The sequence below is a fragment of the Aedes aegypti genome, chromosome 3 (genome assembly GCF_002204515.2).
Source record: "Aedes aegypti strain LVP_AGWG chromosome 3, AaegL5.0 Primary Assembly, whole genome shotgun sequence".
In the NCBI taxonomy this organism is placed as follows: Eukaryota; Metazoa; Arthropoda; class Insecta; order Diptera; family Culicidae; genus Aedes; species Aedes aegypti.
Genome location: NC_035109.1, coordinates 220465669 through 220484184, shown reverse-complemented (window position 1 = coordinate 220484184; position 18516 = coordinate 220465669). Strand labels below are relative to the sequence as shown.

General features: G+C 38.4%; 1 protein-coding gene across 1 annotated transcript in view; it reads left to right on the top strand.

Moving 5' to 3' along the window:
* The first annotated feature begins 3880 nt into the window (after nt 1-3880).
* The window catches only part of LOC5579828 (MOXD1 homolog 1), a 161786-nt gene continuing 147150 nt past the window's right edge, over nt 3881-18516 (top strand). Inside the window, exon 1 of the mRNA XM_021852394.1 lies at nt 3881-5052. Within this exon, the coding sequence (XP_021708086.1) occupies nt 4741-5052 (312 nt within the window). The 5' untranslated portion in view covers nt 3881-4740. The remainder of the gene's footprint in view (nt 5053-18516) is intronic.

The following is an 18516-nucleotide window of genomic DNA, read 5'->3' as shown; positions in this document are numbered from 1 at the left end:
AAGCCCGACTTCCACTGATGATGCGCCTCCGCATATCACAGCTAATGTTATTGTCGGCCGTCAGCAAGGATCCAAGGTAGACGAACTCGTCGACCACCTCGAACGTATCCCCATCTATCGTAACACTGCTACCTAGGCGAGCCCTGTCGCGCTCGGCCCCACCAGCTAGCATGTACTTTGTCTTGGTTGCATTCACCACCAGTCCAACTTTTGCTGCCTCGCGTTTCAGGTGGGTGTACAGGTCGGCCAACTTTTCAAAACTTCGGCCGACAATGTCCATATCATCCGCAAAGCGAACAAATTGACTGGATCTCGTAAAAATCGTACCCCGGCTGTTAAGCCCGGCTGTCCGCATGACACCTTCTAGCGCAATATTGAACAACAGGCACGAGAGTCCATCACCTTGTCTTAGTCCCCAGCGGCATCCAAACGAACTGGAATGTTCGCCTGAAACCTTAATACAATTTTGTACACCTTCCATCGTCACTCTTATCAGTCTCGTGAGCTTCCCGAGAATACTGTTCTCGTCTATAATTTTCCATAGCTCTACGCGGTCGATGTTATCGTAGGCCGCCTTGAAATCGATGAAAAGGGTATGCTTTGGGAGCAGTTTTGGAGAATTTGCCGTACTGTAAAGATTTGATCCGTTGTCGATCGGCCGTCAACGAAGCCGGCATGATAAGAAGATGAATCTGGGATAATACTTTGTAGGCCGCATGTAGAATGGTGATCGCTCGAAACTTCTCACAATCTAACTTATCACCTTTCTTTTAGATGGGGCATGTTACCCCTTCCTTCCACTCCTCCGGTAGCTGTTCTGTTTCCCATATTGTGCCTATCAGCCGGTGCAGACAAATGGCCAGCCTCTCCGGGCCCATCTTAATGTGTTCAGCTCCGATACCATCTTTTCCGGCAACTTTTTTTTGTTCTTAAGCTGGTGAATGTCATCCTTGATCTCCCTCAAAGTGGTGGCTGGTTGGTTTCCATCGCCCGCAGTACTGACGAAGGCATTTCCTTCGTTGTCCCGTCTTCCATTGCCTGTGCTCTCAGCGCCATTCAGGTGTTCGTCGAAGTGCTGCTTCCTCCTTTCCATCACCTCACGCTCGTCGTCAAAATGCTCCCATCCTTATCCCTGTACATCTCGGCTGGCGGCAAGAAGCCGTTGCGGGATGCGTTGGGCTTCTGATAGAACTTATGTGTTTCTTGAGACCGGCACAGCTGTTTTATCTCCTCACACTCCGTCTCCTCCATACGGCGTTTTTTCTCCCGAAAAAGGCGAGTCTGCGATTGCCGTCTCCGTCTATAACGTTCCACGCTCTGTCGGGTCCCTTGCTGCAGCATGACCGCCCGCGCTGCATTCTTCTCCTTCAGAATCTGCCTACATTCCTCGTCGAACTAATCATTCCGTCGACTCCGTCCCACGTACGCGACGTTGCCCTCAGCTGCATTGTTGATGGCTACTTTCAATGTTCTTCAGCAGTCTTCAAAAGGGGCTTTATCCATCTCACCCTCTTCCGGCAATGCAGCCTCGAGGTGCTGCGCGTACGCAGTTGCGACATCCAGTTGCTTAAGCCGCTCTAGGTCATACCAGGGCGGCTGTCGGTACTGAACGTTGTTAACGACGGAGAGTTTTGGGTGCAGTTTAACCATCACCAGATAGTGGTCAGAGTTGATGTTAGCGCCACGGTAGGTCCTGACGTCGATAATGTCGGAGAAGTGCCGTCCGTCAATCAAAACGTGATCGATTTGTGATTCTGTCTGCTGTGGTCATCTACAGGTGTATCGGTACGGAAGGCTGTGCTGGAATTAAGTGCTACGAATGGCCATATTCTTGGAGGCGGCGAAATCAATTAGTTGTAGGTTTGTCAGCCGGAGAGCGCTAAATTTTCCAATTGGTGGTCTGAACTTCTCCTCCTGGCCAACCGGAGCGCTTAGATGTCCTATAATGATTTCGACGTCGTGGCTTAGGCTGCTATCGTACTCGTGTTCAAGCTGCGCGTAAAAGCGTCTTTATCATCATCAGTGCTTCCGGAGTGAGGGCTGTGCACGTTTATTAGCTGAATTTGAAGAACCGGCCTTTCAGCCTCAACTTGCATATTCTCTCATTGATCGGCCACAACCCGATCACGTGCCTCTGCATATCACCCATCACTATAAAAGCTGTTCCCAGCTCGTGTGTGTTGCCGCAGCTCTGGTAGATGCTATGCTCACCTTTAAACATTCACACCATTGATTCCTTCCAACACACTTCCTGCAACGCTACGATGCCGAATCCTTCAGCATGTCGGCAGGTGTGCGTGTCCTCCCGATGAAGTTGAGAGATTTACAGTTCCACGTACCGAGCTTTCAATCGCTAGTCCTTTTACATCGCTGTGGACAATCGGCGAATGTCCCAGTTCGTATTCTCTCGTTGATTATACGTTGCTCGTTTTTTTACGGCTGGCTTGCAGGGCCTAACACGTAGAACCATTCCCGCTGAATGTTCGTAGGATCATATTGCGCATTAGATTCCTTCTCTGGTTCGGACGATGATCAGCCGCCCCTGACATGGGGAACAGACGCTATTGTGAGCCGCTCCTAACATTTATAGGCAAAGTTGTAGAATTGGCAATTTGAAACAACTTTGTCGAAGACACAATTTTTCTTTATCTCTCACAATATATTTTATCTCTTATACTTTTTGAGATATATGCCGTTGTATGTGAATGACCCCTAAAAATCATATTTTTTATCATAACTTTTTCCAAGATTTTTAACATTTTTTGTGGTTTTCTACAAAGTTGTTTGTCATGAAAAAAACCCGTGTTTTTGCTGAACATATCATCACCCTATCTTTTGAAGTAACAAAGTTATTCATGAATTACTCTTTTTTCAAGGGGTAGTTTAGGCTTCGGCGCAAAATGGCGCAGACAACTCTTACAAATCATGAAAGTACCATTTCTCCCCTTTCGGCAGTTGATAAAAACTTTTGTCTATAAGCGTCTTGACATGGGTTTTACTATCAAACAAATAAGCCTTATTAAAACGAATTCGACTGATAATTATTCTACTTTAAGAGATAGAGAGGAACAATGTTCAGCAAAAACACGCGTTTTAAGATGTTTAACAACTTTGTAGAAGACATGAAAAATGTTAAAAATTTAAATAACAAGTTATAAACGAAAATGATTTTAAACGATTTTTTTCATACCAATTTGTGTACTTTAAGTTAAAAAAATTGTAAAGAAAATTTCCTCGACTTCCCAGGGCATAGCGTTTCGTCATGCTTGACACACAAAATACACATGCATAAATTGTCAACTGGGAAAGAAAACCCTCATTTAATAAGTGTAAGTTCTCATAGAGCACTAAGATGAGAAGCAGACTCTGTCACAGTTGAAACGTAAAGCCAAAAAGAAGAATCTAAAGAATATAAATGCTAACTTGGCAAATTGTACGAAAAATTCAAAATGTTTGTATGAGCCGCAACGTCTGAGCCCTCCTTTAGATTTCCGTGAAATTCTTTTAACGTACCCCTGATCCATTACGTTAAAATAGGTATGGGTGTAGTATCGAAATTCCCGTCAGCAAAAAGAATATGTGTACGCAGAGCACGAGAATACAATGCGTATATTTGTGTCCATTTTTAACCAACGCCCAGCCCACCGTCCAAAGGTGGAAGCATAACTGGAGGGCCTGAAGCTACCGCATGATGCACACACCGGTTGCGGCGCTCTGCTTTTCTCCAGCCGGCTGTTGATGAAGCACTACCGCTATGTAGTTTTGCTGGGCCGGTGATAAACGCAGAAAAAAAAATATGTTTTCCTCCCATCTCTTTCGCGCAAACCGGCAAAACAGCCGGCCTGCATGTTGCCCGATTCCAGAGCTTGGTAGTGTATGTGTAAGCCGGTCTTTCGAATGGTTCAACCTGCGTTGAGTTGGGACGGTTTGGTGCGCACATCACTTCTTCAGAACATCGCCGTGCAGATCGTTGTTGTTGAACGTCGTCGCGTCGTCGAGGATACGTTTTTTTTGCGCTCTGAATGTCTTCTGAGTGTTGTCTTAGTTATTTTCGCGGTGCTCTTCTTCGCGACCGGTAATCGATACATATTCGACGGGCAAGAACCGGCTTTTTGGGCAAATTTCGCGATCGTTATCTTTGGCTCGATTCGAACGCTCCGGCGTTGATCCTGAGGATGCAGTTTTGCAACGTCCATTCGAGAGTTCGGCAGCAGTGACAGCTATTCAGACGATCAACGTGCCTTCTTAAACCGCAATCGCCTCAAACGGATAGAATCGGAATTCATTTGAATAATTTGGCTTGGGTGACAGGAAGTGATATTTATTACCTGACGGGATGAGGATGGTGCAAGTTTCCTTGTGTGGATCGTGAGAATTATTCCGAGTGGAATACGTTAAAGGTGAAGAATAGACGGTTCGTCTCAGTTTGTGTGCCTAAAATTTAAAAATTGTTATGAATACAAAGAAGGTCGATTGCTGAAGCAAATAATTTAATTAGCGCGAGTGGATGAGTGCGTTAATGCTATAATCAAGGAAAATAGAGCTTGATGATAATTATTTTGAAAAGTTTTGTGAGAAATATCGAAGAGGTAGCAATCGATGTTAGTACGCCCTAGGTATTCTTCTGTGTGTTGGGAAGTGCTGTGTGGAGCAGAGAAATCTCCAAAGTGCTCGAGGGGTGATTTTCCAATCCATCCAATCAAAATATAATCAACGGCAAAGGCGAAGGAAAACATAGATATGGGCAAATTAAGCAATTACAGCTACGGTGCTGCTGCTGTTGCTTCTCTACTGCTGCTTCTGGGCCACATTGGCGCGGTTTTCGGCAATCTAGAACCCATCCACCACAAGTGGTCGAGGTCGGAGATTATGGATGGTAACGGGTTATACCTGCTGGAATGGAAGGTCGACCAGAAGGATATAGTGTTCACGGTGACGGTCAATACACGTGGATTTATCGGTCTGGGATTCTCGTACAAGAGCGAACGGATGAGCGGCTCGGATTTGGTGCTCGCCTGGGTGGACGACCGCACTGGGAAACCCAACGTTCTGGTAAGTGTTGTGATTATCTTCCGAGAATAAAGGGAATTATGTATAGCGAACATTACGGCTTCGATAGCAATTGTTACTATAATTGGTAGCGGATTTTCCACTGTTTCATTTTCATAACTCGTCACTCAAAAAAATCTATTCCTCAATAGGATTATTAGAAATAAAGCACCCTTTCTATGACAAATTAAAATGTCTACTTTACTCTTAGCTTGATTCTCCACTGAAAAATAACTAACGTTTCCATCCCAGATTTCAGACAAAATCTATATTGTCTCACTATGCTATAGCATAATGGGGATTGTAGAATAGGCCGATACATACCGTTTTGACTCATATGCCGAACACTTGAGGCCAACAGTGACTTCAAATGCATCTGATTGATATAAATTGGCTGATATTTGTGTAAATTTTTATTTCCTCTCAAAGTCTAACTGTTAGCTGTTAAGTGTACCAATAATAATGTTGATTTAATTAGTTTTAGTATTATTTTTTACGTAAAAGTATGTAACAACATTTTGATTCAAATGCCGAACACAGTGTTCATTCTGTCTCATATTCCGAAATCTTTGATTCAAATGCCGAACAACACGAATAAATCGTAATCAAATGAATAATTTCGCAAATAAATTTATCTGAGCTAGTTTTACTGGTGTCGAACAAGAGAATCATCACAACTCCCAAAATAAACATAGTTCGAACAAAACGTTTAAATTTCTGAAACATATAACGCACAAAATTGGAGCGTGGAATATCATGGCTATTTACATGATACAGTGATACCTCCATGAGTCGATGTTCCATGACTCGATATCGACTCATGGAACCATACTAAAAACAAAATTTCATGGTTACTATGATGGTCCCTAGAAGCAGCTTTCCAAAGGATTGCTGTTCCATGACTCGATATTTCCATGAGTCGATGGTCCCTATAATATTGACTCATGGAGGTTTCACTGTATTTCATGTCAACTTCAATCATATGTCATGTCATCCAGCAGCATCCGAAGTGATTACATGACATATAACAAATTTTTATATGATTTCAGACTTAAATTTGACAAGACGTCAAGTTTACATCGCATAAATGAAATTTACATGACGTGTAATCTTCATTATTTTTAACAGTGTAAAATATATTGTAAGGCGTTTAAATTGAATTACAAGTGACTGCCATTTCCTGGTAAATTGGTGACATATTTCAGCGAAACATTTCAACCAAATTGCCATACAAAAGCCGAGTGTTCGGAATATGAGACAAAACGGTATATCACTACACACTCAGATTTTTATCGAACTATCAACAGCCGAATTGTTCCCATCACTTCAAACAAACTTTAATGGATTTAAACAAACTCGGCAAATTAGCAGTAGTTATAAGTGACTATTATACAAACATCAACATTTTTAAATACGATCTGATTCCCCAGTACCGGACACCTAAGCCGATAAATTCATAATTCTGAAATTATTGGTTTTTTTTTTCAACGTGTTACCGTGCTGCATCAATACCCGGACGCTTAAGCAGCGACAATTGTTTAAACTTCAATTTTAGGTTGTTTGCTTTGGATTTAAATGAAGTCACCTTATGTTACCAACAGTTTTAAATCAGATTATGGTTTTAATAAATAATTTAATGGTAAAAATCACAATTATACTATGAAAATCATTAAAATACAAAAGCATGTCTTGTCCTTAAATCCGGACACCTGAGGCAATCTTTGTTCTTAAATCCGGACACTTTGGAATCAAAATCCGGACAGTTGTTTCCATTTAAAATATATCCATATAAAACTGGTTTATATCCCTGATCGAATTAATTATCACATTTATAAGATTTCCATGCTTACTTGTGTTCTATGGTGCGTAGTATTATGAAAAATATGTATATAAACATATAGCTTACCTCAAGTGCAGCCCAGATATATCCAACCAGCTGATAGTGATCCAAAATACAGCCAGAATATGGAGTTTTTTCCGCATTAAAGGCATTATGAACACTAAACATATTTCTTATCAGATGATTTTATCAAGTTTCTTCAGTTTTACTTACATAGATAAATAACAAGGCTTTAGAATGATGTCCGGATTTAAAGACACTTCCATAGTTTCCCGGACAGTCTCTTTTTACGCTGTAAAAGCATATTTACACCATATTTCACTACTTCCGAGTTTCAGAACTGTTAAACTACCTTTCTGTGAACAATTGCATTGAAAAGCTCTTCAAATATTACATTTTTTCACACATTATCGCTAACTAAAACTTGTGGTAAGCTCGCGACGCTATCACCAAAAAACTTGCAGTACAGGAAAATGACGTCTTTCTGAAGCAGCTGATTGTTTTTATTTTATTTTTCATAATTATCAGCAATGGTAACTAGATTGTTATTCATAGTAATATGTTGGGAACTGTTGGAAGTAGAAGTTATAGGTAAAAATTACCGTAATAATAATACATTTTACTTTCAATCAATGAATTTCACTGGGGTGTCCGGATATTGGTACTGTCCGGATTTTGATTCACCACGGTACCCATTGACAATAAATATGTAATGCGCAAAAATCTATTTTAAAATATAGGAACGAATTTTTACATTGAGTGTTGTTGATGTATTTTAGCATGAAATTGACCAATATTAAATGAAGACCCAAACGCAAAGGCGTGTAAGTGACATTTTGATCGATTTTGATTTAAGTGCCTACGCTAGAAAAATCAAATGTTCCTTCTACAAGCTTTCCAACGGTATTTTAGGGTCATTTTTCCGTCCTACAAAAACAATATACACAATTAATCTCCCCTGAGGAAGACACAATCCCCGTGTCGAAACGATGGGTTGAAACAAAACTCGTTTTAATCATTCCAAGACTGCTTAGCCGTAAATTCCACAACAATTCATAGAATATTCGCTTATTTTTTTGACTCGCATACCGTTTTGATTCATATTACGGACAGCTTTTAATTCCGGACACTCTTCTTTGTATGGGAAACATTTCAAACGAAATGTTTCAATTTTTGCCGTTCAAAAGTTCGCCCTTTTGTAGCTCGTTTGATTATGCTTTTTTCATCGATATCTCTGAAAATCAATATTGCTCAACTGCATTACATGTTTGTTTAGTGGTTTAGCGATTTCAATTGATGATTTGACATCTCGATCTATGATTTTCATGAGCTGTCCGGAATTTAAATCAAAGTGTCCGGAATTCAAGGCAAAAGTGAGGAAGCGTCCGTAATAAGAATCATGGAAAGTCAACACATTTGTATTTATTTCAAATTATTCACGTTGCAGAATTAAAATCTTCGCTCACAATTCGAAAGCTAAGTGTGTTCAAGGCTCGATAATGCGGAGGAATCATACAAACTGATTTATTTTATATGCTTTTTGATCAGTTTTACTCCACTGAGTCCTTAAGTGTCCGTAATATGAATCAAAACGGTACAATGTTTATGGAATGAAATATTACTGTAAAATCAGAGGGGGTTGTGTACATGACACGACCGCATGATGTTAACTACGCCAAGTGATTTTCTGCATTTGAATTGTATTCGATTGTCATAGTTGAAGCCTTCCTTTAGTTCAAACTCTAACATAATATCGTAACGGTCGCAACATTATAGATTTTCAATTGACACCCAGTATATTGCCGTAAGACGTAGTTAACGTTAAAAGAAGAATGAGCGAAGAAGTTGAAATTGGTCTGCTTTTATAGTGTGCTTCCCAACCCATGTAATTGAACGTGTTTGGTTGCGTAAGAAAGGGGTCGACATTTTCACAATTCTTGACAGTCTATCGTCAAAAATCAAAAATTTTCTTAATTTGAGTAAAATGTTGTATAACTTTCCGACCGATTGGTGGGAAAATATTGAAAATCTACCGGTAAATGGCTGAATTATTAGCATAGCATAGCATAGCATAGCATAGACTGACTGTACATGTCAATGGTTGCTACTCCGTGATTGATCGGAACTGGTAAGAATTGCACTACGATCCAAATGAATAAGGGATGGGAGTTTCCGCTTACTCTCGAAGTGCAATTTTAGCAGATCTAATATTATTGATCAATAACGGCGCCGGCCAAGTCCTTACAGTCAGTTGGGATGGGGAAGGAATGTTAGGGTGTAATGATTGTTGCTTCTAGAGACCGAGAATACCTCTGCATCTCCACAATCACCACGGGAAGGGTGTTTATTAGTGAGGGAGGAAAAGATCTGGGAGTCACCTCTGGTCGGTGATGCGATCCATGGACAAGGGGGAAATATACGACTTGTATTTAAAGCTAGTTTTGTATTTTTGTCTCGAGAAGTTTTTGGAAAAAAATACGTCAACATCTATAATGTCGAACAATTCAAAAGACGTTTTTATTAATGACGAAAACTGAAAATTACATGTATATATTTTAACTTATATGAAACAGGAATAATGCCGACACTTGTAGTGACGAACCATACATAGTTTGTTTGAAAATTACATATGAGTATTACTGTGCATTTTGCCTCGATATGGTAGAAGTTTTAGAAAATACGTCAACATTCACAATGTCGAACAATTCAAAAGATAATTTTTAATAATGTCAAAAAGAGAAAAATAAATGTATAATCAAATTGTATAAGAAAAGAGCGTAATGCCGACACCTACAGTGACAAACCATACAAAGTCTGTTTTAATATTACATAAAAGATACGCTTTCAAGAAAATATGTGTTATCATAAGCATGAAACGAACTCACCAGTTGGTAATCCATTCTCGACTGAACACAAAACTGACACTGACAGCAAAACTTCTTGGCGTCCCGTAAATAAACCGTCTTGCTTGGGCCTTCCCAAATACGTACCCAGCAAGACGCTCCAAAACAGAGAAAAAAAAATCTCTGGCGACGAAAACACGCGCGAAACCGTCAGCCAAATCAATCGGACGACGCAAAACCGAACTGTCCTGCTTGGGCTTCACGAAGCACTGCCCAGCAAGACGCTCCCAAACAGGGGGAAAAAAAATTCTCCGGCAACGAAAATACGCGCGAATCCGTCAGCCAAATTAATCGGACGACGCAAAACCGAACTGTCCTGCTTGGGCTTCACGAAGCACTGCCCAGCAAGACGCTCCCAAACAGGGGGAAAAAATTCTCCGGCAACGAAAATACGCGCGAATCCGTCAGCCAAATCAATCGGACGACGCAAAACCGAACTGTCCTGCTTGGGCTTCACGAAGCACTGCCCAGCAAGACGCTCCCAAACAGGGGGAAAAAAATTCTCCGGCAACGAAAATACGCGCGAATCCGTCAGCCAAATCAATCGGACGACGCAAAACCGAACTGTCCTGCTTGGGCTTCACGAAGCACTCTCTACCGGTAAATGGCTGAATTATTAGTATTCAAAATCTTACATAATTTCGTGACGGTCGCAACATTTTAGATTTTCAATTGACACCCAGTACCGTTTTGATTCATATTACGGACACTTAAGGCCACAGTGAAGTATAACTCACAAAAAAGCGTGTAGAATAAATCACTCCGTATGATTCCTTCACGTTATCAAACCTTCTAACCCCTTAACTTTCGAATGGTGAGTGAAGATTTCGATTCCGAAACATGAATAATTTTAAATAAATGGAAATGTGTGAACTTTACATGATTCTTATTCCGGACGTTGCCTTACTTTCGCGTCATATTCCGGACAATTCGATTCGAATTCCGGACGGGCCAAACAAATCATAAAAACAAAAGTCAAATCACCAAATGAAATTGTTAAACCACTAGAGAGACGCCTAATGAAGTTGGGCATTATACATTTTCATAGATATCTATGGAAAATGCTATATAAAACGAGCTTTGAAAGTGAGAACTCTTGAACGGCAAAAATTGAAACATTTCGCTTGAAATGTTTCCCATACAAAGAAGAGTGTCCGGAATTTGAAGCTGCCCGTAATATGAATCAAAACGGTATATTGCCGTAAGACGTAGTTAACGTCAAAAACATCAAAGCCAATTTTCTTAAAACTAAGTTGTTTTCGCCACTTACTTTCGGGCTCCAATACCGGACACAATCAAGAAACATCACAAATTCATCAAATGTGTACAGCACTAATGGTTTTCACTCCAGGAACCGAAATTCATTACCAATTCACAGCATTTGCAACACTCATATGAATACCGTTTTGATTCATATTACGGACACTTAAGGCCTCAGTGAAGTATAACCCAGCTTGGACCATACAAAATATATCATTCTGTATGATTTTTAGCGTTATCGAGCGTCGGAAGCCCTTAACTTTCGGATGGTGGGTAAAGAATACGTGTCCGCAACTTGAATAATTTTAACCCTCTAATACCCAACCCCGCCTTTAGACGGGGTGCACTTTGGAATTTTGTATATTTTTTCGTAGCTCGGATATCAAAATGATTTTATTTTTGGGCTAAACCTTGACTCATAACACGCACATAAGAAAAGTTTTTTTACGACATTTTAAACTTTTTTATATTTTTGAAAATTGTTTGAAAAATTTTATTCTTATACAACCTACAAATGCATCATTTAACGTGTAATATAAAAAATCGTACCTTTCATATTTTTCTACGATCAACCTATCACAAAAGAAGAGCTTCGTTTTATTAAAATAATTGCAAACCTGTTTTTTCCTAACGGAAAATAAAAATATTTGCATAAAAATATTTAAGGTTTAATATTTTTAAAAGTACCGTAAAAATTTGAATTTTTATTATTGCCAAAAATCAGTCACTAGAAAAGGCTTCAAGGAAAAATGAAAAAGAGTAGGGATGTTCAAAAATAAAAATTATGAAAATCAAAAACGAAAATTCATAGATTTGCGAATAAAACTAAATCATTGACCAAAACGTGTTTAGAAAGAATTTAGATAACTAAAAATAATATTAAGATCGAAAATAAAAATTTGGGTATTAGAGGGTTAAATAAATCAAAACGTGTGGCCTTTTCATGATTTTTATTCCAGACGCTCCCTCACTTTTGCCTCATATTCCGGACGCTTTGATTCGAATTACGGACAGCTTATGATAATCATTAATGGAACAGTCAAATCATCAATTGAAATCGTTCAACCACTTAAGAGACGTCTAAGGTAGTTGGGCATTATAAATTTGCAATGATTTTAATAGAATAAAGGACGCTTCTCCGGAATGCGAACTTTCTTCCAAGGGTGAAAAGAATAAAGTTGATAATTGTATCGAAATGAGCAATCAGTTCGATGCTTTAGACAAATTTTTCGAACACCAAATCGAAGCAGCCTCTAGCCCAGGCTCTTTGATTCAAGTGAGGAAGCGAAGAGTGTCGCCTATCGTAGTCAGTTGATCCGAATTTGGGGGATTTAGGCAGGAGATCTTGAACTCTATTGGGGGAATCAAGGTTCCCTTCCAAATCGCAAAGAAAGGAGACTGTCCCGTTTTGTCGGAAACTCTTGAAGATCGCGAACTTCTTCTCAAACATCTTGAAGAGAAGAAGCACATTTTTTTTACTTATGACGTGTCGTCATGTCGTCTTGAAAGGTCTTTCAAGTGACTATAACTCACCTGAAGAGATCAAAAATGGAATAAATGATTTACTTGGATTTTCCCCAGTCCAAGTAATCACTATGAAAAAGAGAACCCAATCTGGCATTGTTCGGAAAGGGCTTTCTCAAGAATATTATGTAGTTCCCTTTAACGAAAAAGAACTAAATAATATTACAGCTTTAGAAAAAGCAAAACTTATGTTCGACGTCCGTGTGACGTGGGAACATTTCCAGAAACCTGGAGGAAATTACCAGAACCCCACTCAGTGCCGTCGGTGCCAAAAGTGAGGTCATGGTACAAAAAAATGTCGCATGGATGCTAAGTGCATGATTTGCAGAGGTTCTTCTCACGCCAGGGACGTCTGTCCAGTGAAGGAAGATACCACCAAGTTTATATGCTCTAATTGCGGGGCCAATCATTTGGAATTTTTGGAATTGCCCTCAAATTGCGCAAGAGAGTCATTGAGGCTCGTGTCAGGTAGATGAAAGATACTATCCGTTACGATAACGGTCGTTTCCGGAATTTCCCTGGTAGAGTATCGAACAATGCTCATTTTTCAGTTAACGATCGCTTGATTAGGTATCATACCCATCAGGAAGATCATAATCATGCTCATTCACAAACTAATTTTAATCCGTCTTGTAGCCGTTCGAATCTATCAATTTCGAATGTATCTACCCACGGAAAAGCCTTTGACGATATCGTAGCAGGTAATTTGAACTCCTCCCCTATTCCTACTATGACTATTGTACTATTCTACGTGTTTCAAATCAAATGGAAAAAAACCCTACCGCCATAGGAAATTCCTACTCCGCCTCTTCGTCTACCGAAAATTCTAATGGGAAATTATCAAATGTACCCACTTCAAGTGATATGTCTGCCTCTGATTTTCTAACTGAATAATTTAATCTAATGATTGATGCAATGTTCAAAGCCACCACTATGACTGAAGCAGTCCAAGTTGGTGTAAAATTTACTAATCAAATTGTTATTGGATTACGTTTTTCCAATGGATCCAAATAATAATTTAAATATTTTAAATTGGAATGCTCGTTCTCTGAATGGTAAAGAGGACGAGCTGTTTAATTTTCTTACAGCTAATAACGTGCATATAGCAGTTATTACTGAAACGTATTTGAAACCTGGATCTAAACTTAAAAGAGATCCTAACTTTTTTGTTTATCGTAATGATCGACTTGATGGGGCATGTGGGGGAGTTGCAATCATCATTCATAGGCGTATAAAACATCAACTGTTTTCGTCATTTGAAACTAAAGTTTTTGAAACTTTAGGAGTTTTTGTTGAAATACAGTCTGGTAAATATACTTTCATAGCTGCCTATTTGTCTTTTCAATGCTCTGGACAGCAAGTTCATTTGCTCCAAACTGACTTGCGAAAATTGACTCGCAATAAGTCAAAATTTGTTGTCATTGGTGCCTTTAATGCCAAACATCGGTCATGGAATAATTCTCAAAGTAATTCCAACGGCAGAATTTTATTTGATGAGTGCTCTTCAGGATATTTCTCAATTCAATACCCTGATAGCCCTACATGTTTTTCCTCTTCTAGAAATCCATCTACGATTGACTTGGTCTTAACCGACTCTAGTCATCTTTGTAGCCAATTAGTTACTCATGCTGATTTTGATTCTGATCATGTCCCTGTTACATTTCAAATATTCCATGAAGCGATTCTCAATCCAATCAGCTCCAATTTCATGTATTTTCGAGCCGACTGGAATATATATGAAACGTATATTGATGTTAATATTTCTTTACAAACAAAACTTTATATTGACAATGCAGTACACGACACTGAAGACGGCCTTACAGTTGAGGTCGAAATACGCGTATCTGTCAAAGGATACAAACTCTAGTGGAATTGAATGGTATAGTACTTAATTCGGTTTTTTCATCTACTTTATCAAATATGTTTTGAAAACACTACTTGTGAACGGTTTTGCTACCGGGTATATTCTCTGATTCTGACGTATTATTACTGTGAACAAAAAAGAGGACGAGTGTCGTACGAAGGAACAAAAAGTTTTCTTCCAAAATGTCAGAAATACCGTGATACCCATTTGACGAACATACCTGGAAAATCAACTGTGATATTTTAGACATAGTTTTGTGCGATATTGAGATAGCACTCGATCAAAAGTAATCGTGTTATAATGAGTGGATAATAAGTTGCTTTTGATGACACTGGGAAACACTTTTTTGCCTCAAGCTCTAAAATACTGCTAATTACTTAATTTAGAGTTGTATCCATTTCAAAAAATATCAAAAAGTTTAAATTTAGCGTGACATAATTTGTGTACCATCCCTAGGCAATGCATATACAATAGAAGGAGTTGTATTTGGATAGGCATATAATTCTTCTAAAAGAGATACACATTGCGAAAGAGAGCCACGTGATTGTTTGTGAATCGAAATCGAATTTTGGGTAGGATTCTCAAAGAAAAACGTGTAACCTTTTCGCAAATTCTATATCGATTTGTCCATTTAATCCAATTACATAGTATATTTAATGTTTAGTTTTACGATAGGTGGCTAGCCCGTCCACTTGGCTAATTACCTGTAAATAAGGTCGAAATTTGATGCTCTTCCTATATACGTTTTACGTATTTTACGAACATAGTAAAATTGCTGAAGCGCGAGACTATGTTAAGCACTAATTCTTGGTATTCTTGTAGATAAAAATAACGTTATATTTACGAATCTTGTTTTACGAAAAAGATATTAAGTAGAGAACATACGAAAAATTATTTAAGTGTCTATCTAGAACAACTTTTATTTTAATTTCCAATTTTCTACAATCCATTTTTTATATAATTTATAGCAAATAGTAGATCACTCATTGTATCATCCGGATAACCTCCTTGGACGTTTCGCAGTGAAACGAACCTAGCTCTCCGCATGAATAAATACTAATATGCTTCCAATGTGAATATTTCACCTTAGTAAGTTCAACAATAACGATATTGCAATGTAACATGTGTCGGGTAGCTCATCCCCTTCATGAAGCATAATTAATTTTAATTCATCCGAAAAAACCGGAACCGCATTTCCGCGACCGCACATAATGCCATCATCGCAGAAGGGAAAGCGCACATTTTATCCTCCAGGACGGCCAGGCTTTTGCAGATTGGGAACAGATGCTGTACGTTGTATGCCTACCTGCCTGCAATATTATTTTCATTCGGATTCGAAAAACTTTCGCCCGTCATGTGAAAGACACACGGACACCATCATCAGCGCACGGACACCCGGTGAAAAATAATCCCGTAAAATACTCATGCACATTATACTACACTCAACGGCTGGTCCCCCATTCTCCGGCTGAAAAACCTCGCGTTGAGTATCATAATGGCGTGTTTGCAATACGGCGGTTCGAATAACAAAAAAAGTTTGGAAATTCAAGCTCCCATGCTAACAATCTTTATGTTGAAAATAAAGTTCTGTGAATTTATAAAATGTCTTCCTTTTTTAACCCTCTAATACCCAACCCCGCCTTAAGACGGGCTACACTTTGGAATTTTGTGTATTTTTTCGTAGCTCGCAAATCAAAATGATTTTATTTTTGGCTTATACCTTGACTCAGAACACGCATATAAGAAAAGTTTTTTATGACTTTTGAAACTTTTTCGTATATTTAGAAATTGTTTGAAAAATTGCATTCTTATATAACCTACAAATGCCTGGGCTTCATTTAACGTGTAATATAAAAAATCGTACTTTTTATATTTTTCTACGATTAACCTATCACAAACGAAGAGCCTGGTGGTATTAAAATCATTTGAAACCTGTTTTTCCGTTAGTTACACGGAAAATAAAATACGCTCCGAAAAAAAAATTAAAAATTTAATATTTTTAAAAATACCGTAACAATTAATTTTTTTATTATTGCCAAAAATCAACAACTAGGAAAGGCTTCAAGAAAACATGAAAAAAGCTAGGGGTGTTCAAAAATAAAAATTATAAATATCAAAAACCAAAATTTAAAAATTTGCTAATAAAAATAAATAAATGCCCAAAACGTGTTTAAAACGATTTTAGATAACGAAAAATAATACTTAAATCGAAAATAAAAATTTGGGTATTAGAGGGTTAAAACAAATAATCCAAAATGTTCTCCTTTATGGAGACAATAATAGAGTTATTCGGGAGCAAAACTTCGCTGTGGGTCATTTTCAGCATACGAGACGCAAACCTTGACAACACTGTATGGGTTTGACATCTAATTGGGCCTAATCTAATAGCTGTTCAAAGTTAAAAGCAAAAGCAATTTCTTCAAAGTACCTGTTTCGAAGTTATAGGAAAAGTTGTTTTTCGAGTCATTTTAATCTTATATTTAACAATTCGAATTTGTTCAACTATTTGTTCAATTAGAGTTTTAGATGGTTAAAAATTGAAAAAATCTGAGAATCTGTATTAATTATAGTTATATAATTATTGTTAATAGGGTGCACTTGATGTAAAAAATTAAGTTCTTTTAGTAGAAGACAGTTTTGTTGGTCAGCAAAAATATCAAAATATCTTCAACTACTTCAACTTAAAATTAAAATGCGAGAAAACAACAAATTATGACAGGGTTTTTTTAACAGAATTTTGGAAGGATAATCTGTTATTCTAATAATATTCTATTCTAAAAACTTATCTTTTCGTATTAGATACCATGCTTATTCTTCTTTTCTGGCGTTACGTCCCCACTGGGACAGAGCCTGCTTCTCAGCTTAGTGTTCTTATGAGCACTTCCACAGCTATTAACTGAGTGCTCGCTATGCCAATGACCATTTTTTGCATGCGTGTATCATGTGGCAGGTACGAAGATACTCTATGCCCTGGGAAGTCGAGAAAATTTCCAACCCGAAAAAATCCTCGACCGGTGGGATTCGAACCCACGACCCTCAGCTTGGTCTTGCTGAATAGCGGCGCGTTTACCGCTACGGCTATCGGGCCCCATACCATGCTAAAGAATGCTAAAATAGATTAGCGTTCAAAATTTTTCTGCGATTTTTTTTTTTGCTACTATGACCTGAAATGAAAAAAATGAGTAAATGTGGAATGCTTTATAGATCACACGGAAAACAGTATGTGACCCTATTGGAACGTAATGCCAAAAATATCTTCTAGATCTTCCGTGATCAAGGAAAGTAGCTGAGTGCACTGATAAAAATCCACACGCTCGATCTGTGTGTTTAAAATTATGGATCGATTTATGAACGTCCATATCGATTTGCTATGATTTTCTTGCAAACTTCGTGTGTGTTACACATTAAATTCCTGTGTTTTGCTTCATGGATTGATTCATCAACCGACAACAGGGATTCCATATTTTTTCCACATAAGTTCCCGAAGCTTTCTCTTCAGATTCGTATGTGTCAACCTATGGACGCATAGATCATCACATCAACACGGATTCAGTGTGTTTTGCTTATGGTTATCTTGTGTCATATTCATCATGTTCAAGTTGGTCGATTCATTGATTTGCGCAATGAGGTTGTTATGATGAAATCCATGAGCTATGCTATCGATTTCCATGTTCAAAGCTCCTAAATTGTTTGTGATCAACCCATGGGATGCATAGTGAACTGAATTGCGGTTGGACCTCGTGTCGAACGACAGTCATCATCATGCTTCCAAAGAAAAGAAGCAAATTTTGAAGCTGAAAGTGTTAGATTAAAATTTGTGAATTCGATTTTTCTTTTATTAGTGAAGTTGACCGATATACGAGAGTTCTACCTTTCTATAAGAAAACATTGATTATATTGTATAGTTTAGTAGAAAAATCGGATTCCACTAACAGATTTTCCTGGCTTTCAGTTTCGAAAAAAAAAATGGAATATGCTTATCCCTGGGTTCCCAAATTATGGATTTGCGGCGCCCTGCTTGTTGCTGGCTCACGGGTTTGAAAAAAGAATCAAGAGAGCTTGTGACAAGCAGAGGA